Source organism: Mus caroli, unplaced genomic scaffold, assembly GCF_978045245.1.
Source record: "Mus caroli unplaced genomic scaffold, Mus_caroli_1 scaffold_13, whole genome shotgun sequence".
Lineage (NCBI taxonomy): Eukaryota > Metazoa > Chordata > Mammalia > Rodentia > Muridae > Mus > Mus caroli.
Window position 1 is genome coordinate 38,215,117 of NW_028227268.1, and position 18,325 is coordinate 38,233,441.

At 40.2% G+C, this 18,325-nt stretch overlaps 1 protein-coding gene across 8 annotated transcripts in view; it reads right to left on the reverse strand.

Moving 5' to 3' along the window:
• Acaca (acetyl-CoA carboxylase alpha) overlaps positions 1 to 18,325 on the reverse strand; it is a 275,396-nt gene that overhangs the window by 114,394 nt on the left and 142,677 nt on the right. For all 8 annotated transcript variants that reach the window (XM_029483172.2, XM_029483174.2, XM_021178351.3 and 5 more), the window contains 5 exons: positions 14,403 to 14,527; positions 8,168 to 8,281; positions 6,908 to 7,021; positions 5,845 to 5,934; positions 4,278 to 4,396 (listed from right to left, as the gene is read on the reverse strand). In XM_029483172.2, the coding sequence (XP_029339032.1) occupies positions 4,278 to 4,396; positions 5,845 to 5,934; positions 6,908 to 7,021; positions 8,168 to 8,281; positions 14,403 to 14,527 (562 nt within the window). The remainder of the gene's footprint in view (positions 1 to 4,277; positions 4,397 to 5,844; positions 5,935 to 6,907; positions 7,022 to 8,167; positions 8,282 to 14,402; positions 14,528 to 18,325) is intronic.

Here is an 18,325-nt window from a genome sequence, read left to right on the forward strand (position 1 = left end):
AAAGACATCTGCATTTTCCTAAACAAATGACAACAAACCACCAACAACGACAACACCCACTGCTGCTGTCGGGTTACAGCTAGTGATCCAAGTTCTCGTGCACCATCCTATGGAAGTCAAATCAACAGGCAAAAACTGAAGTGAGAATCCTACAAGGTAACCCCATGGTTCTGTTAGCTATGGCAGCTTACAAAGACATTCCTAACCAAGTGCTGAACAATATAAATCTAGGACTAGAAAGAAGATGTAAAGGTAACTGGTTATATAAAATGTATATTTTCAAGCCAGATATGGAGGTACACTCCTGCAATCCCGCAGGTGGATCTAGAGATCAAAGTCATCCGTGGTTATATCGTAGCTGCAGACCAACCTAGGCTGTAGTTAAGAATTTGTCTCAAAACGATACCAGTCCCCAAAACATTTTCTTCCCAGAGAATTTGTGTTAACCGGAACTGGGAGAAAGGGTTATAATCTGCTTTGCACTGATATATGTATGATTCTCTATATATGTATATTTTCTATTTTGACAGTAATTATTGAAGCATGTGTAAAATATTATAATGTAAATCTGCATCTGGTACAGATAATTCCTATAACTACTAATAATAGCAACTTAAGAGGTGTTTTTCTTCCTCTCTCCTAGGGACTATACCATAAATGTAACAAAAGGACTCAATATTATTGTTCTAATTAAATTTTGGTCTAGATTTGAGCTGAATAGTATGGCAGTAACCAGCTGAATGTGGTTAGGGAATGAATACTAGACATGTTGCTGGTAGACATGCTACCCGGGTAAAATTAACTGAATTTCAAGGGCTAAGTATGAATAAGAAAATAAAAAATACTACATTAATAATTTTTATTATATATTTAAAAGATATTTCACATCTACTGGTTTAAATGACTTATTAAAATTGTTTCTTTTTGTACTTTCAAATGTAGCTAACAGGAAATTTAAAATTATGTATATGGTTTGAATTAGATTCTACTACATAGTGCTGAATATCAGAGGAAGTTTACAGTCACTGACAGGACCCTAATCCAAAATGAATCAGAATTTGGAAGGCAGGATACCAATGTGTGCATTTTCAAGGTACCCCTTAATTCTAACAATCCTTAAAACAGAATGAAAGAAAAATATTGAGGCTAGAAAAATTAGCTAAGCTTTTTAAAAAGGTGACCAGGCTTATTGTAAGTCTTCAGCCATTGTTCAGCTGCCAGGAGAAAGACTCCGAATCCTTGGAGTTTCCCAAGCACTGGGAGAGTATTTTGTTATTCATGCATCCTATCTGAGCTTATGCTAAGAGGTCACATGACTCCAGATAGAAGCTAGTCACTAGAAACACCAACTATGTGGTTAGAGGGTTACGGCTTTATGCTAACCTGACCTCTGGGGAGGAGAGATTGAGTACATTCATGTGGCCTATGATTTGCTCAATCGTGCCTATGAAATGAAACCTTGATAAAAACCTGACACAAGCTTGTTGGAGTTTCCTGGCTAGTGAACACATTGATGTGCTGAGAATGTGGCGTGCCTTGATTCCGCAGAAAAAGAACAAAGAAGCTGCATCTGAAGCCCTCCCACACTTCCCTCCATATGTTTTATTTGCCTGGTTCTGATCTATATTCTCTATAATACAACTAAAATAAAGCACAATGGCCACACTATAACCCTAGCAGGCACAAGACTGAGACAGGAGGACTGTGAAATGGAGGGGGGAGGGGCAGGCAGCCTGAGTTACATAGTGAGAGCCTGTTCAACAAACAAAAATTTGATAGAACTGCAAATAAAATTGTGAAGCTTATTTATTCAACGAGAAGCTGTAGAGACTACAAGCTCTGTAGAGCACTGGACAAAACTGTGGGTGGCCTGGGGCTGCTCCATGGGGGGTGAGCACTTACCTGATAGTTTTGATCAAACCAGATTTTGGGTAGAAATCAAAATTAAATTATAGTACATCACCTGGTATCAGAATATGTTTATAATTTCAAATATATATATGCAAATATAAAATCTTACCCAATGTTAAATCAAGTAGCAAATCTATAACTTTCTGAATAAGATTTTCGCTGAAATTAAATATATCATCCCATGATCAAATGTTATCATCTGATCATAAACTAAAAAAGGCTCTAGAGCTTAAAAAATTTTACACATTTTATAGACTTGAGGGTTGGGGGTGTGTGTATGTGCACGCATGCTTGCCTGTCTCTTCCTCCTCCTCAGCGTGGGGTTACAAATGCATGCCTTGTACCTGTCTTTAATGTGGGTGCTAGGGTCCTCATCTTTGTGTGGTAAGAGCTTTACTGACTAAGCCACTTCCCAGCAGTTTTTATGGTTTTCACAAAGATCATTTATCTTTACCTGCATAGATATAGAAATACTACTTCTATTAATAGTGATGACATTCCTGCAGCTTTAATATTACCCACAAGATCAAGAAAAACATCAGGATCTATAGATTACACTTCTTTTCAAACCTGACCTTTATCCATAGGGGTATTTACATTATGGATGTTGGGAGGGACAAAAATATTTTGAATCCATGTCAGGATAAAACAAGATTGACGACCTTTATGTAGAAAGGTGAGTATGGCTTCTAAATGAAACAGTTAAGCATTTCAATTTCTAGTCAACTTTTTTCTCAAAACTAGACATACAGACTCAAATTGTAAAAGATGTGGCTACTGTGATGACTCAGACAATAAAGGCCAGCCAAGCACGATGGCTGACCAGGCTCATTTCCTAGATCTACATAGTGGAAGGAGAGGATCAACTCCTGCAAGTTGTCTTTACACACACAGATACAGACACATAAATGTAAAAAGTAAGATAGGGTCAGAACAATTCAAAAGACCAGGGGAACAATGTGGAAGGAAGTCAGGAGGAGCCCTGCAGGCTGACTACAAATCATTGCCACAGGAAAGAGGCAGGAGAAAAGCAGGAAGAAAGGGAGGTTGTCTTGAGAATTACAAAGCATTAAGTATAGCATGTAGTTCTCTACAATTATTCAAGGAATGCAGGAAAAGAAAGAAGACCTGATGTGGAGCCCATATGTGCCACAAGTACTTCGCTGCTCGATGAAGGACAACCATTCGCTTCTAGAAAATGAGATTCTGAAATCCACGGAGGCAAAAATGTACTGAGAGATGCTTGCTAAATCAAGGATATATGCTTTTCTCTGCCAGCCACAAGACATTTTTTGAGGTGGAAAAGTGAAAGGATCATCTAAGACAAAGAAGAGACGTACTTTTCCTGAAGATGCCTCTGTTCATCTACCGACCTCTGCTGGATCAACAGTGGCATCCAGTGGCCAAAACTCTCAGCACAGACTTCTTTGTCTCCAGAAAGGCTCTATTGCTTTGGGTGAAGTGGCAATTCAGAACAAAACCATTTCTGATGTCTATAACGAAGGATCCCCAAAGACATAGTGGTTTGTAACACCAGCGAAGGACCAAGGCAATAAAGAAGAAATGGAGAGGAGCAGGGTATGATTGGCTGTGGTATTTTTATTTCCTGTGGTCTTACTAAAAACAATAAAAATACAGGATGGGATGAACATATGTATGGCTTGGAGTTCTTGGAATTTCATTGCCACAGAATATTTTTAATAAGTATATAGATAAATTATTTTCATTTTAAACCCAAAGCAAAACAAATTTACATATGTAATTTTAAAGGACTTGGGGAAAGAAAAATAATGGAACTAAATGGCCAATTAAGTCATTAATTTATATTCCAGAAGTCTGGCTCTCAAGTATGACTTTTAAAAAATGGCTGATGAAATTCCAACTGCTAAATTCAGGTGTCAGTGTTACGGGAGGCAAAGACTGCTCAGGTGGACCAGCCCACAGGCAGCACAAGGGTAGGCCAAAGCAGAACTTGCACACAGGTTGCTGCCTGTTCAACCACTGCCTTATTTTAGAGTGGTAGGGAGGGTCTGGCAAGTCAAATGCTCAAGGGAAAGAAGAGAAGGAATAAAAAGAAGGTAGGAAAGAAAAGAGGGAGGGGGAGAGGGAGGAGGTTCTTTAATTACATATACAAGCAAGAATGAACAAGATATCCCTGACCATCTGTCATAACTAAACCATACTGTACCTCCCCAGATCAAGACATAGGTATCAAGAAGCACCTCCTTCAGGGTTTGTTCAAGTCTGCCCATTTGTTTACCTACATTTCTTGCTATAAGTATCAAGGAATTGGCATTTAGTACCGCTCTTAACTGTACCTTACTAGGTCACCAGCTAGCTCAGGTGCATGTGCCAGCTCAACTCACCTGTTTGGATGGGATGTGGGCAGCATGAACTGAAATTCCACCACACAGGTGTTGTCCTTAAGCTGGCGGTGTTGTACACTGTTGAGTTCATAGGCAATGTAAGCCCTTCGAACATACACCTGGTTAGAAAGTAATCCTCAGTAAATACACTTCAAAAACAGAAATGAAGACAATGGCTGCCCCAAGGACATCTTGAAAAGACGCATCTGTTACCAAGATGGCAGTTTGGGGTGAGGTAAGAGGGTGCAAGACCCTGAACAACTGTTAAAGTTGGGGTTTTAATATTTTACCTATGACTCAAACTACAGTGAAATAAAATGAAAACAAGGCAGCACCTGCTGGATACCCAGGGGCATGGCAAACCTTTCCTATTACCCTAAACACTGGAGGTTTTTATCTTTAGCAAAAGACACCATACAGAATCATAACTACTAATTTATTAACATAATGATTCCAACAGAAGATTAGCAAGAAAAGTAAGAGGTGCTGATTCCAGGCTACATTGAGGAATTAAGAGGGAAAACAGAAAATCATTGTCAAGGTCAACTTTTTATCTATCTTATACCCCTCCACCCATCTTCACTGCTCCAGGTTAGTATTGAAGCATTTCTATCCTCAACCATATGTAAAAGCAGGAGGCGTGACACAACTCAAACTCACTAACTTGATTCAGTACTTAAGAAACTGCAACAGACTGCATCTCTGCAAAACCCAGCAGCACCCCCCCCTCCAAACTTCATGTTCAGTTTGCCAAGCACATGCAATGCTACATGAGGTTCTGTCAGCATGAGAGGCACAGAAGGAGGCGTCTCATTAGACGACATGAAAGCCTGGAAAAACACCAAGATATTTCAAATATCTGATACTTTACATTTTACCCACAGAATACAAATAAAAATTATCTGAGAAAGCTAGCAACAGACTATGTGATGTTCTATTACATGAAATCATTGAAAACACATCTCCCTCCAACTTTCAAAATATATCTACTTGACAATGTTAAGAAATCATTCAGGGTCTGCAGTTTTTGCGTTTAATGAGGTGGTGTGCTGTGGTGCAGAAGTCTTTGGAGTCAAGTTGACCAAATGCAAACTCCTCTGGTTAATATGTGTTTTTTTGGCAAGTCCCCTGACCTCACAGCCTCGTTTGTTTGTTTGCTTGCTTACTTGTTTTTAACTTTATAAAGCAGCTGTAGGGTTAGATGAAAACATAAAGCATCCAAACCGCAGTTCATTAAACATGACAGAAGTAAAATTTGGCTCTAGTAACAAAACGGTACAGTAATATGTGGGGATCAACCATACAGCTTTCACTTATGCTACTGTGAGTCTTAACTCTTTCTAAAATGGAAAAATCCAAGTACCTGGACAGAATAGACTATTGGAAAACCTGGCAGCCGTTTCCCTATTATTTGACCCAGAAGCTGGCAATGAATGCAGATAAAACATCAGCTAAAGCACCTGACTCTGAGCATTCAGCATTTCAGAAGAAAAGAGGAAGAGAAAAGAACTGACAGCGGAACAGACATAAAAGCCATGGAAAGGCCGTGTAACAATCCAACACTCACCTCCAGAGCTGCCATCCTCACCACCTGGTTGCTGTGGTAAAAAAAGTTTGGGAGGACATCGAAAATAGATGTTTCCGAGAGGATGAGTTTCTGGAAGGCAAAAGGATATTGACGTTCTCAGTAAGATCTAAGAATTGTGCTGGTGAATGAGCATCATGGTTCTGGTTCTCCTTCCTGAGCTATTGTGGAGAACATAACACCTTGTCCCACAGGGCTGCCTTGAGGATTATATTGGTTAGACATGTAAAACTGTTAGAACTGTTTATTGAAATATACCAATAATATGCCTATATATATATATATATATATATATGTGCTTATGAGTATTATCCTCTCGGACCTCTACTTGTACTTCCTAAATACTGCCTAAGACTCCACTGTCAGAAATCCCAGGCTTGAAAGGGAATGGAAACCCTAGGTATCAACTACGAACCACATAATTAAAAAGGTCCCTCTCAGCTTCTAGGCTCCCTAGGAGGAGTCCTACAGAAAGCACGGGCCTTCCTGTGGCCAGTCATAATAGCAGTGTTCTGGTTTCCCACTAGGAAAAGACAAAGGCCCCCCCTGAGAAAATGATGTTATTTATAAAATAGTTGAAGTCCTTCATTTGTAGCAAAATTACCCAATAATTTTATAAAATTGGCTTTTTATACAGTGTAATACTAAGCATTTAAATAAAATTAAAGTTAAATGATATTTAAATAGCTTTGTCTCTAGAAGAGGAACAACCATGTCTATATACACATCTGATTCAAGCACCAGAAATCAAATAATGCTGCCAATTAATTCTGGTGTAAAATGTTTTCAAAAGATAGAGACTTCAATAAGACACTTCTATCGAAGAAGGCTCATTTGATTCTTAAGGCTAAGCTATGATCCTGCAACATTTTTACGAAAAAAAAAAAAAAAAGAAAACCATAAACATAAATCATTTTTAAAATTCAAGGAATGAAATTTCATGACATACAAGTCAAAATTAATCTATTAAATCTTTAACTGAACAATGCTTATGGGAATAAAAGAGACAGGAGTGTAAAGTGGTAGAAAGGAGCCATTATAATACCTGCAGGTTCTCAATGCAAAACTGGTGTCCATACATGTCAATGGCTGATAGGAAGATAGACTCTACTTGGTTATGGCGAAGCTCATATGATGGCAAATGGGAAGCAATAAGAACCTAGAGTGAAGGCAAAATAAGAGGCATAAGTTCCTCGGGGGGTGATTATTCTAGGCTCCTATTAAGCCACCTGATACAAAGGCAATAAATATAAATCTGTAAGTGCAGGCATCAAAGATAAAACAGAGACCAAGTAAAACAACTTCTAGGTCCTGTAGCATAAAGTCAGGGCCACCGTGTACTGAGTCTCAGTTGCTTCTCACCATGATTTGCGCTGTGGACAATTTCCCATAGGGGTGGGGGGAAGGGAGAACAAACAGCTTCAATCAAGTTCTATCAGTGCATGTGATTTACCTTTGCAAAGCTGCTAGTCCTGGGGACTGCATGACTAGCTGTTAATTGGGAATCAGGTCTGGCAGGGAGCAGCTGTGGGGAAGGTGGATGCAGAATAGCTAGCCTTCTGCAACTTTGCAGTAGAAAGGAAGGAAAAGCTGCTTTGACAGCCCCAGGTACTCAGCACCAAAGAGACTGCATCAGGAGCTAACACTGATGCATGTGAGGGCCAGAACGCAAAAGCAGTGTCACAAACAAACAGAGTCAGTAGGACCTGAATATCCTCAGCGGGTCACTGAGAGGTTCAATAACTTTGAAGAGTTCAGTGACATGGATACAATTGTAGAGAAAGCAGAAGGTCACTGAACAGCTTCAAATGCTGTGTCCCTGTCAAGGCCCAGGCAATGAAAACACAAGGGGAGTGCCAGCTCTCAGCTTCCCTGCAGAAACCTTTTGGAATGGAAATGAGGACAACAGGGTGAGGCTAACTGGACTTCTCTGGGGCTGTTCCGATTGCTAGAGCCTAAGATTCATGTCATTATCTTTTGCTTTCCACACTTGATTGTTTTCTATATACTTATACCTTTTCATCTGTTTCTAAGATCCCTTTGGGAAGTAAAAAATACTGAGTTCATTTCCTTCCCTCGGTTTCCTTTCCTCCACCTGACCCTGGTTCATGACTATAGTGAGGGCTGCAGAGAAGACGGGGAACAATACCAGTATTTTGTTAGGTTAGAAATTCAACATTAGTCATGTCCTTTGTCTTTAAATAATGCTTTCTCACATGAAAACATTGCATGATCTCTGTGAAGTGCACTGTGTCTAGAACTGCCCAAATATCACCCGTTCAAGATGACCAGCAGCTGTTCTTACCTGACGAGCGCGCAGCGCCACTTTAGCATTGGTGGTCTTGCTGAGCTGAGTTAGCTCTGTGAGGATATTTAGCAGCTCATCAGTAAGTGTAGGGTCCCGGCCACATAACTGATCCTAAGTGTTAATATGGAAAGGAACACATAAACTTATAGCACAAAGAACTGAGGCGCAGAATAGGAGAGAGGGAGAGGAAATACATCTGCCACTGAGCTGCATCTCAGCACTGTTGGCAGCTCTTCAGTCTCCTTCCCCCTTCTCTTGACCATCAGCCATTTCTGGAAGAATTTCTGTACCATACTTACCTTTTCTCATCTCAGGGAGACTCTCTTTGTCCCTGTCCAGACTTTATCACAGAAGTGAAAGCACAGGACTATTAAGTGTGCTCTCTGCTCTTGCAGAGGACCCAATTTTGGTTTTCTAGGAAATCTGACCCCCTCTTCTGAACTCCAAGAATACTAGGGAAGCTTGTAGGCAAAAATACTCACAGACTCATAAAAGCCAAAACGAAACCATGCCATACCAACAACAGCAGCAACTGCAACAACGGACTTCTGGAATAGATATGCATTTCCCAAACACCTTTTCCAAAATCCCTAAAACTTCTCAAGTCACAAGCAAATACTTTTGGACTATTCAACACCCTTATGCTAGGAAGAAGGCATCTCAAGATCATAAGAAAATGATTTCTAACACTAGATCTCTTACCACAAACCAATCAGTGGTTTACTTCAATTGTCCACCATCACAAAACCCAGAATTTATATTTAAGGAAGTAAAAGTATTGTTTTTATCCAGCTGAGTGAATAAAATAAAAGCTGACACTGAAGTAAAAATAAGTCCAGGATTCTGTTGAACACATAGGCAAATACCAAAGATCTTCACCTTCCCATCCTAAGCATAAACGAAGAAGAGAAACTCTGACTCAGTCTCATCTTTTGTGAACAAGTAATAAGCAGAGGCAAGATCATAAAAAGACAGAAGCAAAATATAGATGCTAAGAGTGGGTAGAGTCCAAAGTAAGTTTCCCAATCCCAGTCCTTTTCCTTTCCTAACGCCCCTACAATGTATAAAACATTCCTGTCTGGGGAAGTTAACTTCAGTCATCAGAACAGCCCACAGAAGGATCTCAAAACATGTAAGTGTTCTGTCTGGGGAAAGTAACAATTCATGAACTTTGCAAATGACTGGACTAAGGTCCAACAGCCACGAAAGCTAATGTCTGAAATAAAGCCAGCTGCCTCTCTGACCTGCAAAATTTTTTGATAGTGAATAAGCCCTTAACCATGTTCTAACCTAAAAACAAAACAAAAACAAAAGCAACAACAACAAAAAACCCAACAACAACAAAGCACACAAAACACATAAAGTCACATTTCTTGGGCTGGGGAGATGGCTTAGTGGTTAAGAGCACTGACTGCTCTTCCAGAGGCCCTGAGTTCAATTCCCAGCAACCACATAGTGGCTCACAGCCATCTGTAATGGGTCCAATGCACTCTTCTGGGATGTGTCTGAAGACAGCTGTGTATATAAATAAAAATAAACCTTTAAAAAAAAAGTCATGTTTCTTTTCATTATAAAGAAAGGGAATAAGAAAGAGGCTAGGGGAAGACAGCATCTGATGGAGGGTGGGCAGAGAAAGAATGTGGAGATTTAGGGAAAATAACAAAAAAATGAAGTAATTATTCATTCACAACTACAGGTTGACAGTGTTCCAAGGCTCTCAATAACACAGCACAAAAGCCAAACTTCCTCAGAGGCCAAATCAAATATAGTTTGGATAGAATTCTATTTGTATTCATTTTTCCTAACTTACAAGTTTCCATTCAAATATCTGTAGCTACAGATGGTTGTAAGTTGGTAAGTGGTCAACTGAACCTACGTCCTTACAAGAACAACAAGTACTCTTAACTGAGTGCCTCCCGCCCCTCAAATATCATTTTTTTCATTATCACCATTAAGACTTGGAAAAAAGATTAGCAATAATAAAATATCAACATTCTTTTGGCCTTGGTCCAGACATAGTGTTGAGATCCCGAAAGAAGCAATCAGTGTTCTCAAGAACCACTCGTGCTAAGTGCCATGTGCAGCAGGCTGCCAGACACATTCTGTCCAAGCTCTCTTTGGGTAATAGGACACCCCAAGATTATACCTCCAATCTTGTTATTTTTGTAACAATGCCATTAGAGGGCAACCACGTCAGCAGATCTGTTTCCAAAACAACAAAACAACACAAAAAGAAACCCTAAAACCAACAGAAAAAAAAAGTTCATTTAAATAACCAGTTAACTCTAAGTCATCTACAGAAATTTGCAGACCAAAGTGAAAAATACTGGTCACCCATGGTCAAGATGGTACAATAGGGGCTGGAGAGATGGCTTAGTGGTTAAGAACACTGACTGTTCTTCCAGAGGTCCTGAGTTCAATTCCCAGCAACTACAGATGGTGGCTCACAACCATCTGTAATAAGATCTGATACCCTCTTCTGGTGTGTCTGAAGACAGCTACAGTGTACTTATATATAATAAATAAATCTTAAAAAAAAAAAAAGATGGTACAACAGTTATTTCTTGCTTTTATTCTCATCTTAGATGTTTGCTAAGGAATATTTTAGAGCTGCAGAAATACAATAAATATGTTTAAAGTGGCAATCCATAGCCAAAGATACATAACTAATTGACAGAAAGCCCAACAGAGTCCAGTTTGATTTTAGCATGTTAAATATTACGTGCTCCAAGAAAGGCAATTCAAAACAGAAGGAATAGACGTTGGATAGAGACATTTACTACCTATCATTCAGCTGAGTAAGGCTTCCTCCTGACAAAGACACTGTAAGTTTATCAATCGATTACCAAAAGCACCTTTATTCAGTGTGATTGTTAGCTTAAAGTGTCAATTTGACACAACCTAGGGTCAGTCACCTAGCAAGTGTCTCAGCGAGGGGCTGTCCACACAGGGCTTGTCTATGGCATAGCTGAGGGGAGCTGTCTTACCTTAATGTGGGAAGATGGAGCCTATGCTGGGTGGCACCATTCCCTAGGCAGTGTCCTAAACTGTGTAAAAGTGAAATCAAGGTGAGCACAGACAAGCAAGAGAGCCATGCATGCATTTCTCTCTGCTCTTGACTGAGGATGTGATGTGACTAGCGACTTCCTGACTTGACTTCTCCACAGTAATGGAATTTAGCCTGGACTTGAAAGCTAAAATAAACTCTTTGTACCCTATGTTGCTTTTTGTTCAGACATTTTATTAGAACAACAGAAATAAAGCCGAACATTTATTAAATGACATTTCTAAAAAAGCTTTTTCTTTGTATTTATATACTGGACAGATTACATGCACCCATGATAAAAAGAAAGAAGGAAAGAAACTGGTCTACATTTTCTATGCTCTGTCTGAATCAAATCCCATACAGCATGACTTGTAAAACCATGTTCCTGTGGACAAAGGCAAAGCAGTGGAGAAGTCTCCTCAACAGAAATTTGCTTAGCCATCCTTGGGGCAAGTTAGCACTATGCAACATATGTTAACAACTGCAGGGGACCACCGCACCTCTCCACTGGAGCAACTTGATTCTCTTGATTCCTTCCTTTAGGTTCAAAGGCCCAGAAGTCATCTTCTAGCTCAGCCAAGTACCGCATCCACATCTCTACTTGTAGGAAGCAGAGATGGAATGCTGGGCACATAACCATCAGTCAGGAGAGCAGGGTAAGCAGAGAAAGGTGACCAGAAGAGAATACAAGCTGAGGGAAGTGAAATGCTACCAAGTCCCAGTGACATCTGCAAAAGACAGTAATACCTGCAAAGAGGAAGCCTAAGGACTCAAATGCCTCTTACAGGCGACTCTCATTAATGCAGATGTGGGGGAGGGGAGCAGCTGGTCGCAATCAAAAAGGAAAATATGCCTGGTATTCAGAAGTACGAGATTAAAAAGGGACACCATCTGAACCTTTCCCTTATCTATGTCACTGCTAGCTGGCCCTGACTCAGTCATATCAATTAATTTCCTAATTTCAAAATCCTCAAGATAAAGTGAAGATAATTAATATTTGAAAATAAATAGGTGATAAACAGGACTATAAGTACTACTGTGCTCACTGAGTCTTCTTTTGTCTTTCTTTTTTTTTGGGGGGGGGTGGAGGGGGTAACAAGAAGTGAAGAAACTAAAATAAAGAAACGGGTAAATCCAGCTGCCAGTGTGCCTCTACCACATCCACGCTAGTCATTCCAGACACTGGAAGCCCGTTTGTTTCTCCAGGGCACAGCCTGCTAGGAAGAAAGTTGGGGCACTATCTGTGCAGGTAAGAAATAATCAGGATGACAAGGTGGGGGTAAAAGCAGCAGCAAGTCAGGGTCCCATTGGCTTCTGCCTGTCCTGACTGGCAAAAGCAGCAAGCAAAGCCTCAAACCAGTTCTCTGACAGGGCCCAGCGCCTCTGCAGCACCCCCGTGTAATTACACACTTGAGTGACTGGACTCTGAAGAAAATTGAAGGCCTGAGCTCCGAACAGCTGCCATTTTCTCTCTCCATCACACCAGCGTGATTACTTGAGAAATGAACAGCCCCGGCTCAAAGCTACTCCAGAATTCTCAGAGGAAATATGGCTCCGTGTTCCAATAATGAGATTCTTAAGGCAAGCGTTACTTACAATCACTCCGCAAAAGGAGCGAGCCGAGCCCCTATATCTTACAAATTAGAATTTAAGAAACCCAGCGACAGTCCTGGACGATCATTACTCTTCTGCTGCTCCAAGGATTCTGGGCTTTGGTCTATTTTTAGTGCAGAAAACTGTTAAGTTCTTAAAAAGGTAATCATAATAAGATGAAAAATTTGCCATAATTAGCTCCCTATAAAGGCAAATTCCAGCCCCATTTTGGTTGATACTGGCAGATCCTTCCACCTCTAATCATTACCCCTTTCTGCCACAAAGTCTTGGCTTCCTCCAAGTGAGAATTAACAATCCTTGCATTAAAATTTGAAAAAGAAAGTAGGATTTCCGAGGGAAAATAAACAGCAAGTAGCTCTAGGTTATACAACTGTTTTGCAGAAAGCTGTCTCATGGGGAAGTTAAAATAGTCCTTTGTGGCAATATCCCCACCCCCTCAAAGACCTGGTTTCCTCACCAGGCAGCCATTCCGGGTAGCAAAGGTAATGAACTCTTCCTATAATGACACGTTTCTTAGAGTGGCTACCTATAAAACGTTATATCCAATAGAGCCAACCAGGAGGCAGAGAGAGGGCTGAATGAGTTGTACTGCTATCAACCAGAGACGTAAGGAAGACCATCTCCTTTCACTTTGGGGGATTATATAAAAATGGCAGTCAAGATTTATATGGGGTTTTCCCCTCCATGAAGAAATGATGGACGTAAGAGTATCAAGAATGACATCTGCAAAGGGCTGGGAAAGGGAGCTCAGAGAGTAGCTGTACTTCAGTCCCAAGCAAGCAGCAGGCCTCATGGGATGGTGGAGGAGGGCCTCTAAGAACATTCCTATTGTTCCCCAACTCCAAACACAAGCTTAGCCAGAAAGAACTAGGAGTGGAGAACTTGAAATCAACATGAAAACGTGCCACTTTGCAAACTCCCACCAGCGTTAGAGGCCACTCAGCCCAGCTCGTGGGAGCCAGTTCCATTCCTCCTTCATGTATTAGTCAGATATGGAGACAAATGAACAGAGTCATAGCTACAAGAGCATAGGCTTTCATGTAAATCAAAGAAGATGCCATATGCATTTAATTATTTTTTGGAGGGAGAGGAACAATACTAAATCTCTCCCATTTTTTTAATTTCTGACATGATAGCCAGTGTTTGTGTTGCTGGATACCTGCAAGAGTTAAAATGGAGCAGCACACTGGTGAGAGGAAACTGCATTCCAGAGCCGCCATGATGTTGACAACAGAAACATGGGTCAGCCATTTCTAAGTACAAGAGAACTAAGTTCTTATACACATTCTATGCAGAACAGTCCCTTCCTGTCATCCACTGGGTGGATCCAGCAATGGCTAAACTGCAGCCCAAGCTCATTTACCATCATTATAAAAGACAGCAGCTTTCCTTCTGAGACAGCCACACAAACACATACACAGACACACACACACACAAACCCACACACAGACACACACAAACAGAGACACACACACAGACATAGACACACAGACAAACACACATAGACACACACACACACTTTGCAGAACATCAATCAGTTGTACAAGTTTGAGAAACAAACTGGATACTCACAATAAGCATTGTCACCAGGAGATTCTTTTTGGTGACCTGAGCGTGGGAGAAGATGTAGTTCAGTACAGTGTTCATGTCGCTTTTGTTCTCTTCCCGAAGGGCGAATACACATTTGTCGTAGTGGCCTACAAGTGATAAAGAAAACTGGTCCTCACCATGTACATATGAAGCCGCATCCTTACTAACTGGTTATTTCTTAATGCATGCACACAGTTGATAAACAGTGAGAAGAAACACCTTTGTTTGAAGGGCTTTAGGCCAGGGGTCATTAGGACCCAGGTATAACCTTGGGTTCAAGGTCAAGCTCTACTCTCCATTCACTATGCCAGTCACTTAACCTCTCTGGGTCTTGATTTTATTTAAAAAGTTAAAAGGGAGTGGGATGTGCTTTTAAAATAAAAGTGGGACGGATGGGACTCCAATCCCACTTTTTTCTCTTCATGACCTTGTTTGTTCTCCTGGAATAATTTCCTTCAAAAAGGAGGGTTCTGCTGCTTAAAGAGTCAGTGTTAAAGAGCCAGCTTAAAGGCTCAGCAGGTACAGTGCTTGCCTCCTGAGTATGATCCCTAGGACCCACAGAAGAATGCCCAGCATGGTGGTGTATGTTTCTAATCCCAGAGCTGGAGAGATGGACACACCAGGATCTCTGGAACTCACTGGCAGGCCCATTTAATCTGACCTTGGATCAAAACAAGTGAATGGCATTTCTGACCAGCAGTTGTCCTCACACCTGTACAGATACACACACCCACACACAGGAACACACATACATGTAGGCCACACACATACAATGTGTTCACACATAAATGTTGAAAGCATGAATCCTGTCGACCTTTGAGGTCTATGTAAGCTTGAGCATCTGGTTTCACTCTGACGCACTGAGAGCATTCCACCCTAACTGCTAAGCACTATTTAAGCTAAGAAATCATACTTATCAGTATTCATAAGTGTGCCTGCTATATTGGAAATCAATATTTCTACTGTATCTCCAGGAAAAAGCAAGCAAGGCCCAGGAATTCCAAATCCAAACCATGGCATACGTGACGCTGAGCCTTGCAATGTGCAAAAGGCTGCAGGAAGTACAGTCTGGTGCCTGCTGGCCTTCTGTAAAGGCCAGAGGCAGGTTAATGCTGGGCAGGAAAACTGTTCAGCAATAGACAAACCTCCGGCATTCCACAGCACATCTGTGGTAGATGTAAGGGAAACATGGGTCTTTGCAAAATAGCTTGGCTGTAGATTAAATTTCCAAGAAAGGAAAAACTAGTGCTTGCATTTTTGTGGTCTAGAATTTTATGAAATCACAAAAATATGAAAGGATTATCATTCCACTTAGATTCTATGTTAAACTACAAAATAAAACATTAATGTTTAAAATACATCACTGCATTTTCCTAGAATAACATTTGTCCAGGCCAACCCTAACTTATCTATTTTAAGTATCAGAAATTAACATAAACAGTATTTTTCAAAATGAAACTAGTATGTTTGGAAAAACACTAAAATATACTAGTTAGAAAACAGCCAATCTAATAAAAGATCCAATTCTGATAAAATGGAAAGTGTTTAAAAATTGGCTGCCCTTAGGCTAGAGATGTAGCTGAATGGTAGCGCAGTCACCTAGCATGTTCAATCTCCAGCACTGCAGGGGAAAAAAGAAAAAAAGAACTCTTGTCCTGTATTTCCTCCCACTGAGACTCGGCTTTGCAATGAGAAAAGAAATACACTGGGGCAACAGTAATTATTAAGGGGGAGGGATAAAAAGAACATATTTACCTGAGGTGAGGGGACACAGTAACAAAAGCAAAACAAAAAAATAACAAGTAGTCACTTTAAAAATAAGTATTAATTGTGACAGAGAAAAGAGGAGGGAAGACGGCTCAGTGGTTAAGCTCACTGGCTGCCTTTCTAGATGGCCTGGATTTGATTCCCAGCACCCAAATGGCAGGTCACAACCATTTGTTAATTCCAGGGGGAATGGGATACCCCCTTTTGACCTCTTCAGGCATAAGGCATGTATACGTGCATATACATACATTCAAACACACATTATTTCCCTTATAAAATAAAAATAAATCTTTTCTTAAATTATCTTATTTGTATGGCATGTTTTGATTGCCATGTGTTTGTACACCACATGCATGCAATGCCATCAGAGGCCAGAAGAGGGCATACGATCTTGGGAAACTGGAGCTACAAGTGATTGTGAGCTGCCATGTGAGTACAGGAATTGAACCCAGCTCTTCTTGAAGAGGAGTCAGTATGCTTAACCACTGGGCCAACTCTCTATGTTTTATTCTTCTTTTTAAACACTTATTTTTTATAAGCCATTTCTCTAGCCCAGGAATAAAACAATAAAACCTCATAAACTTTATGTTTATATTTTATATATATACATATACACACACATACACATATGTATATATATATGTGTATGTGTGTGTATATACAAACACACACATATATGTGTGTATATATGTATATGTATATATATACATACACACATACATATATATAATAAAATACATACTAAAATTTGAAATGCTGTTTCAGTATTTTATATATTTAAAAAAAAATCTTTTCAAGATCCTCCTGCCTCAGCCTCCCAAGTACTGAGATTACAAGTATGCACTATCAAACTCAGCTTTTAGAGAGAGAGAGAGAGAGAGAGAGAGAGAGAGAAAGCCGGGCGTGGTGGCGCACGCCTTTAATCCCAGCACTCGGGAGGCAGAGGCAGGCGTATTTCTGAGTTCGAGGCCAGCCTGGTCTACAAAGTGAGTGCCAGGACAGCCAGGGCTACACAGAGAAACCCTGTCTTGAAAAACCAAAAAAAAAAAAAAAAGAATATTACTTTAGCCAGGCAGTGGTGGCATTTGCACTTGGAAGGAAGAGGCAGGCAGATTTCTGTGAATTCAAGAGAGCCGGTTCCAAGACAGTCAGGGTTACCCAGAAAAACCCTGTCTTGAAAAGCCAGGGGAAAAAAGAAGATTAATTTAATTTTATTGTATGTACTTATGCACCACATGCATGCAGAAGCTCAGCATGGAGAGGAGAGGTGTGGGACCCTCTAGAACTAGAGGTGCAGACGGTTGTGACTCTGCAGTAAGTGCTATTACTGTTGAACCGTCTCTCCAGTCATAATCTCCAAACCCCCTCTTCTAAACAGGCATTTCTCAGTATTTGGTCGAACGCTGGCCTTAAATTTGGCAATCTTCCTGCCTCGGTCTCCCAAGTGACCTGCTATGTATTCTTCTTCAGAAATAATTACTCAGGTGAATTTATAATAATTATTCTTTTGTTCTCTTTACATTTATCACTGATATATCAATATTCCACTGTGAAGATCCTAGAATTCAAAAGGCCATTCTATTTGTATATAGAGGCTTTCCCTCTGCTTGCTTGCTTGCTTGCTTGCTTTCTTTCTTTCTTTCATTCTGTTTTTTCTACTATGACCACTAGTGAAACCAACAGGCCTTATATTTTGGAGGAAGACTACTAGTAAAGAGCGTAATTAAAAACTCAGCATTATGAAAGACTTATTCAATATGGACATGCAGTTTCCTGAGGCAATCATGCCATCTGCACTCCACTCCCAGAGGCAGTGTAAGATGACAATGTGATTGTAAAATCTGTGATTTGGGCTCCTATTTCTGTGATTGGTAATGGGACCAAGCATTTTCTTGAAGTTTATGGATTATTTGTGCTTTCTCTTCTGTGAAATATCTTTTACTCTCTTTTGCCCATTTATCTATTTGATTGCCTTTTACGTACTAGTACTAATCCTGTTGCAGATATAAATACTATAAGTATCTCCTCTTTACTTTGTGGCCCATGTTCTCGATTATTTATTTATTTATTTATTTATTTATTTATTTATTTATTTATTGACAGGGTTTCTCTGTGTTTTTCTGTGTAGACCTGGCTGT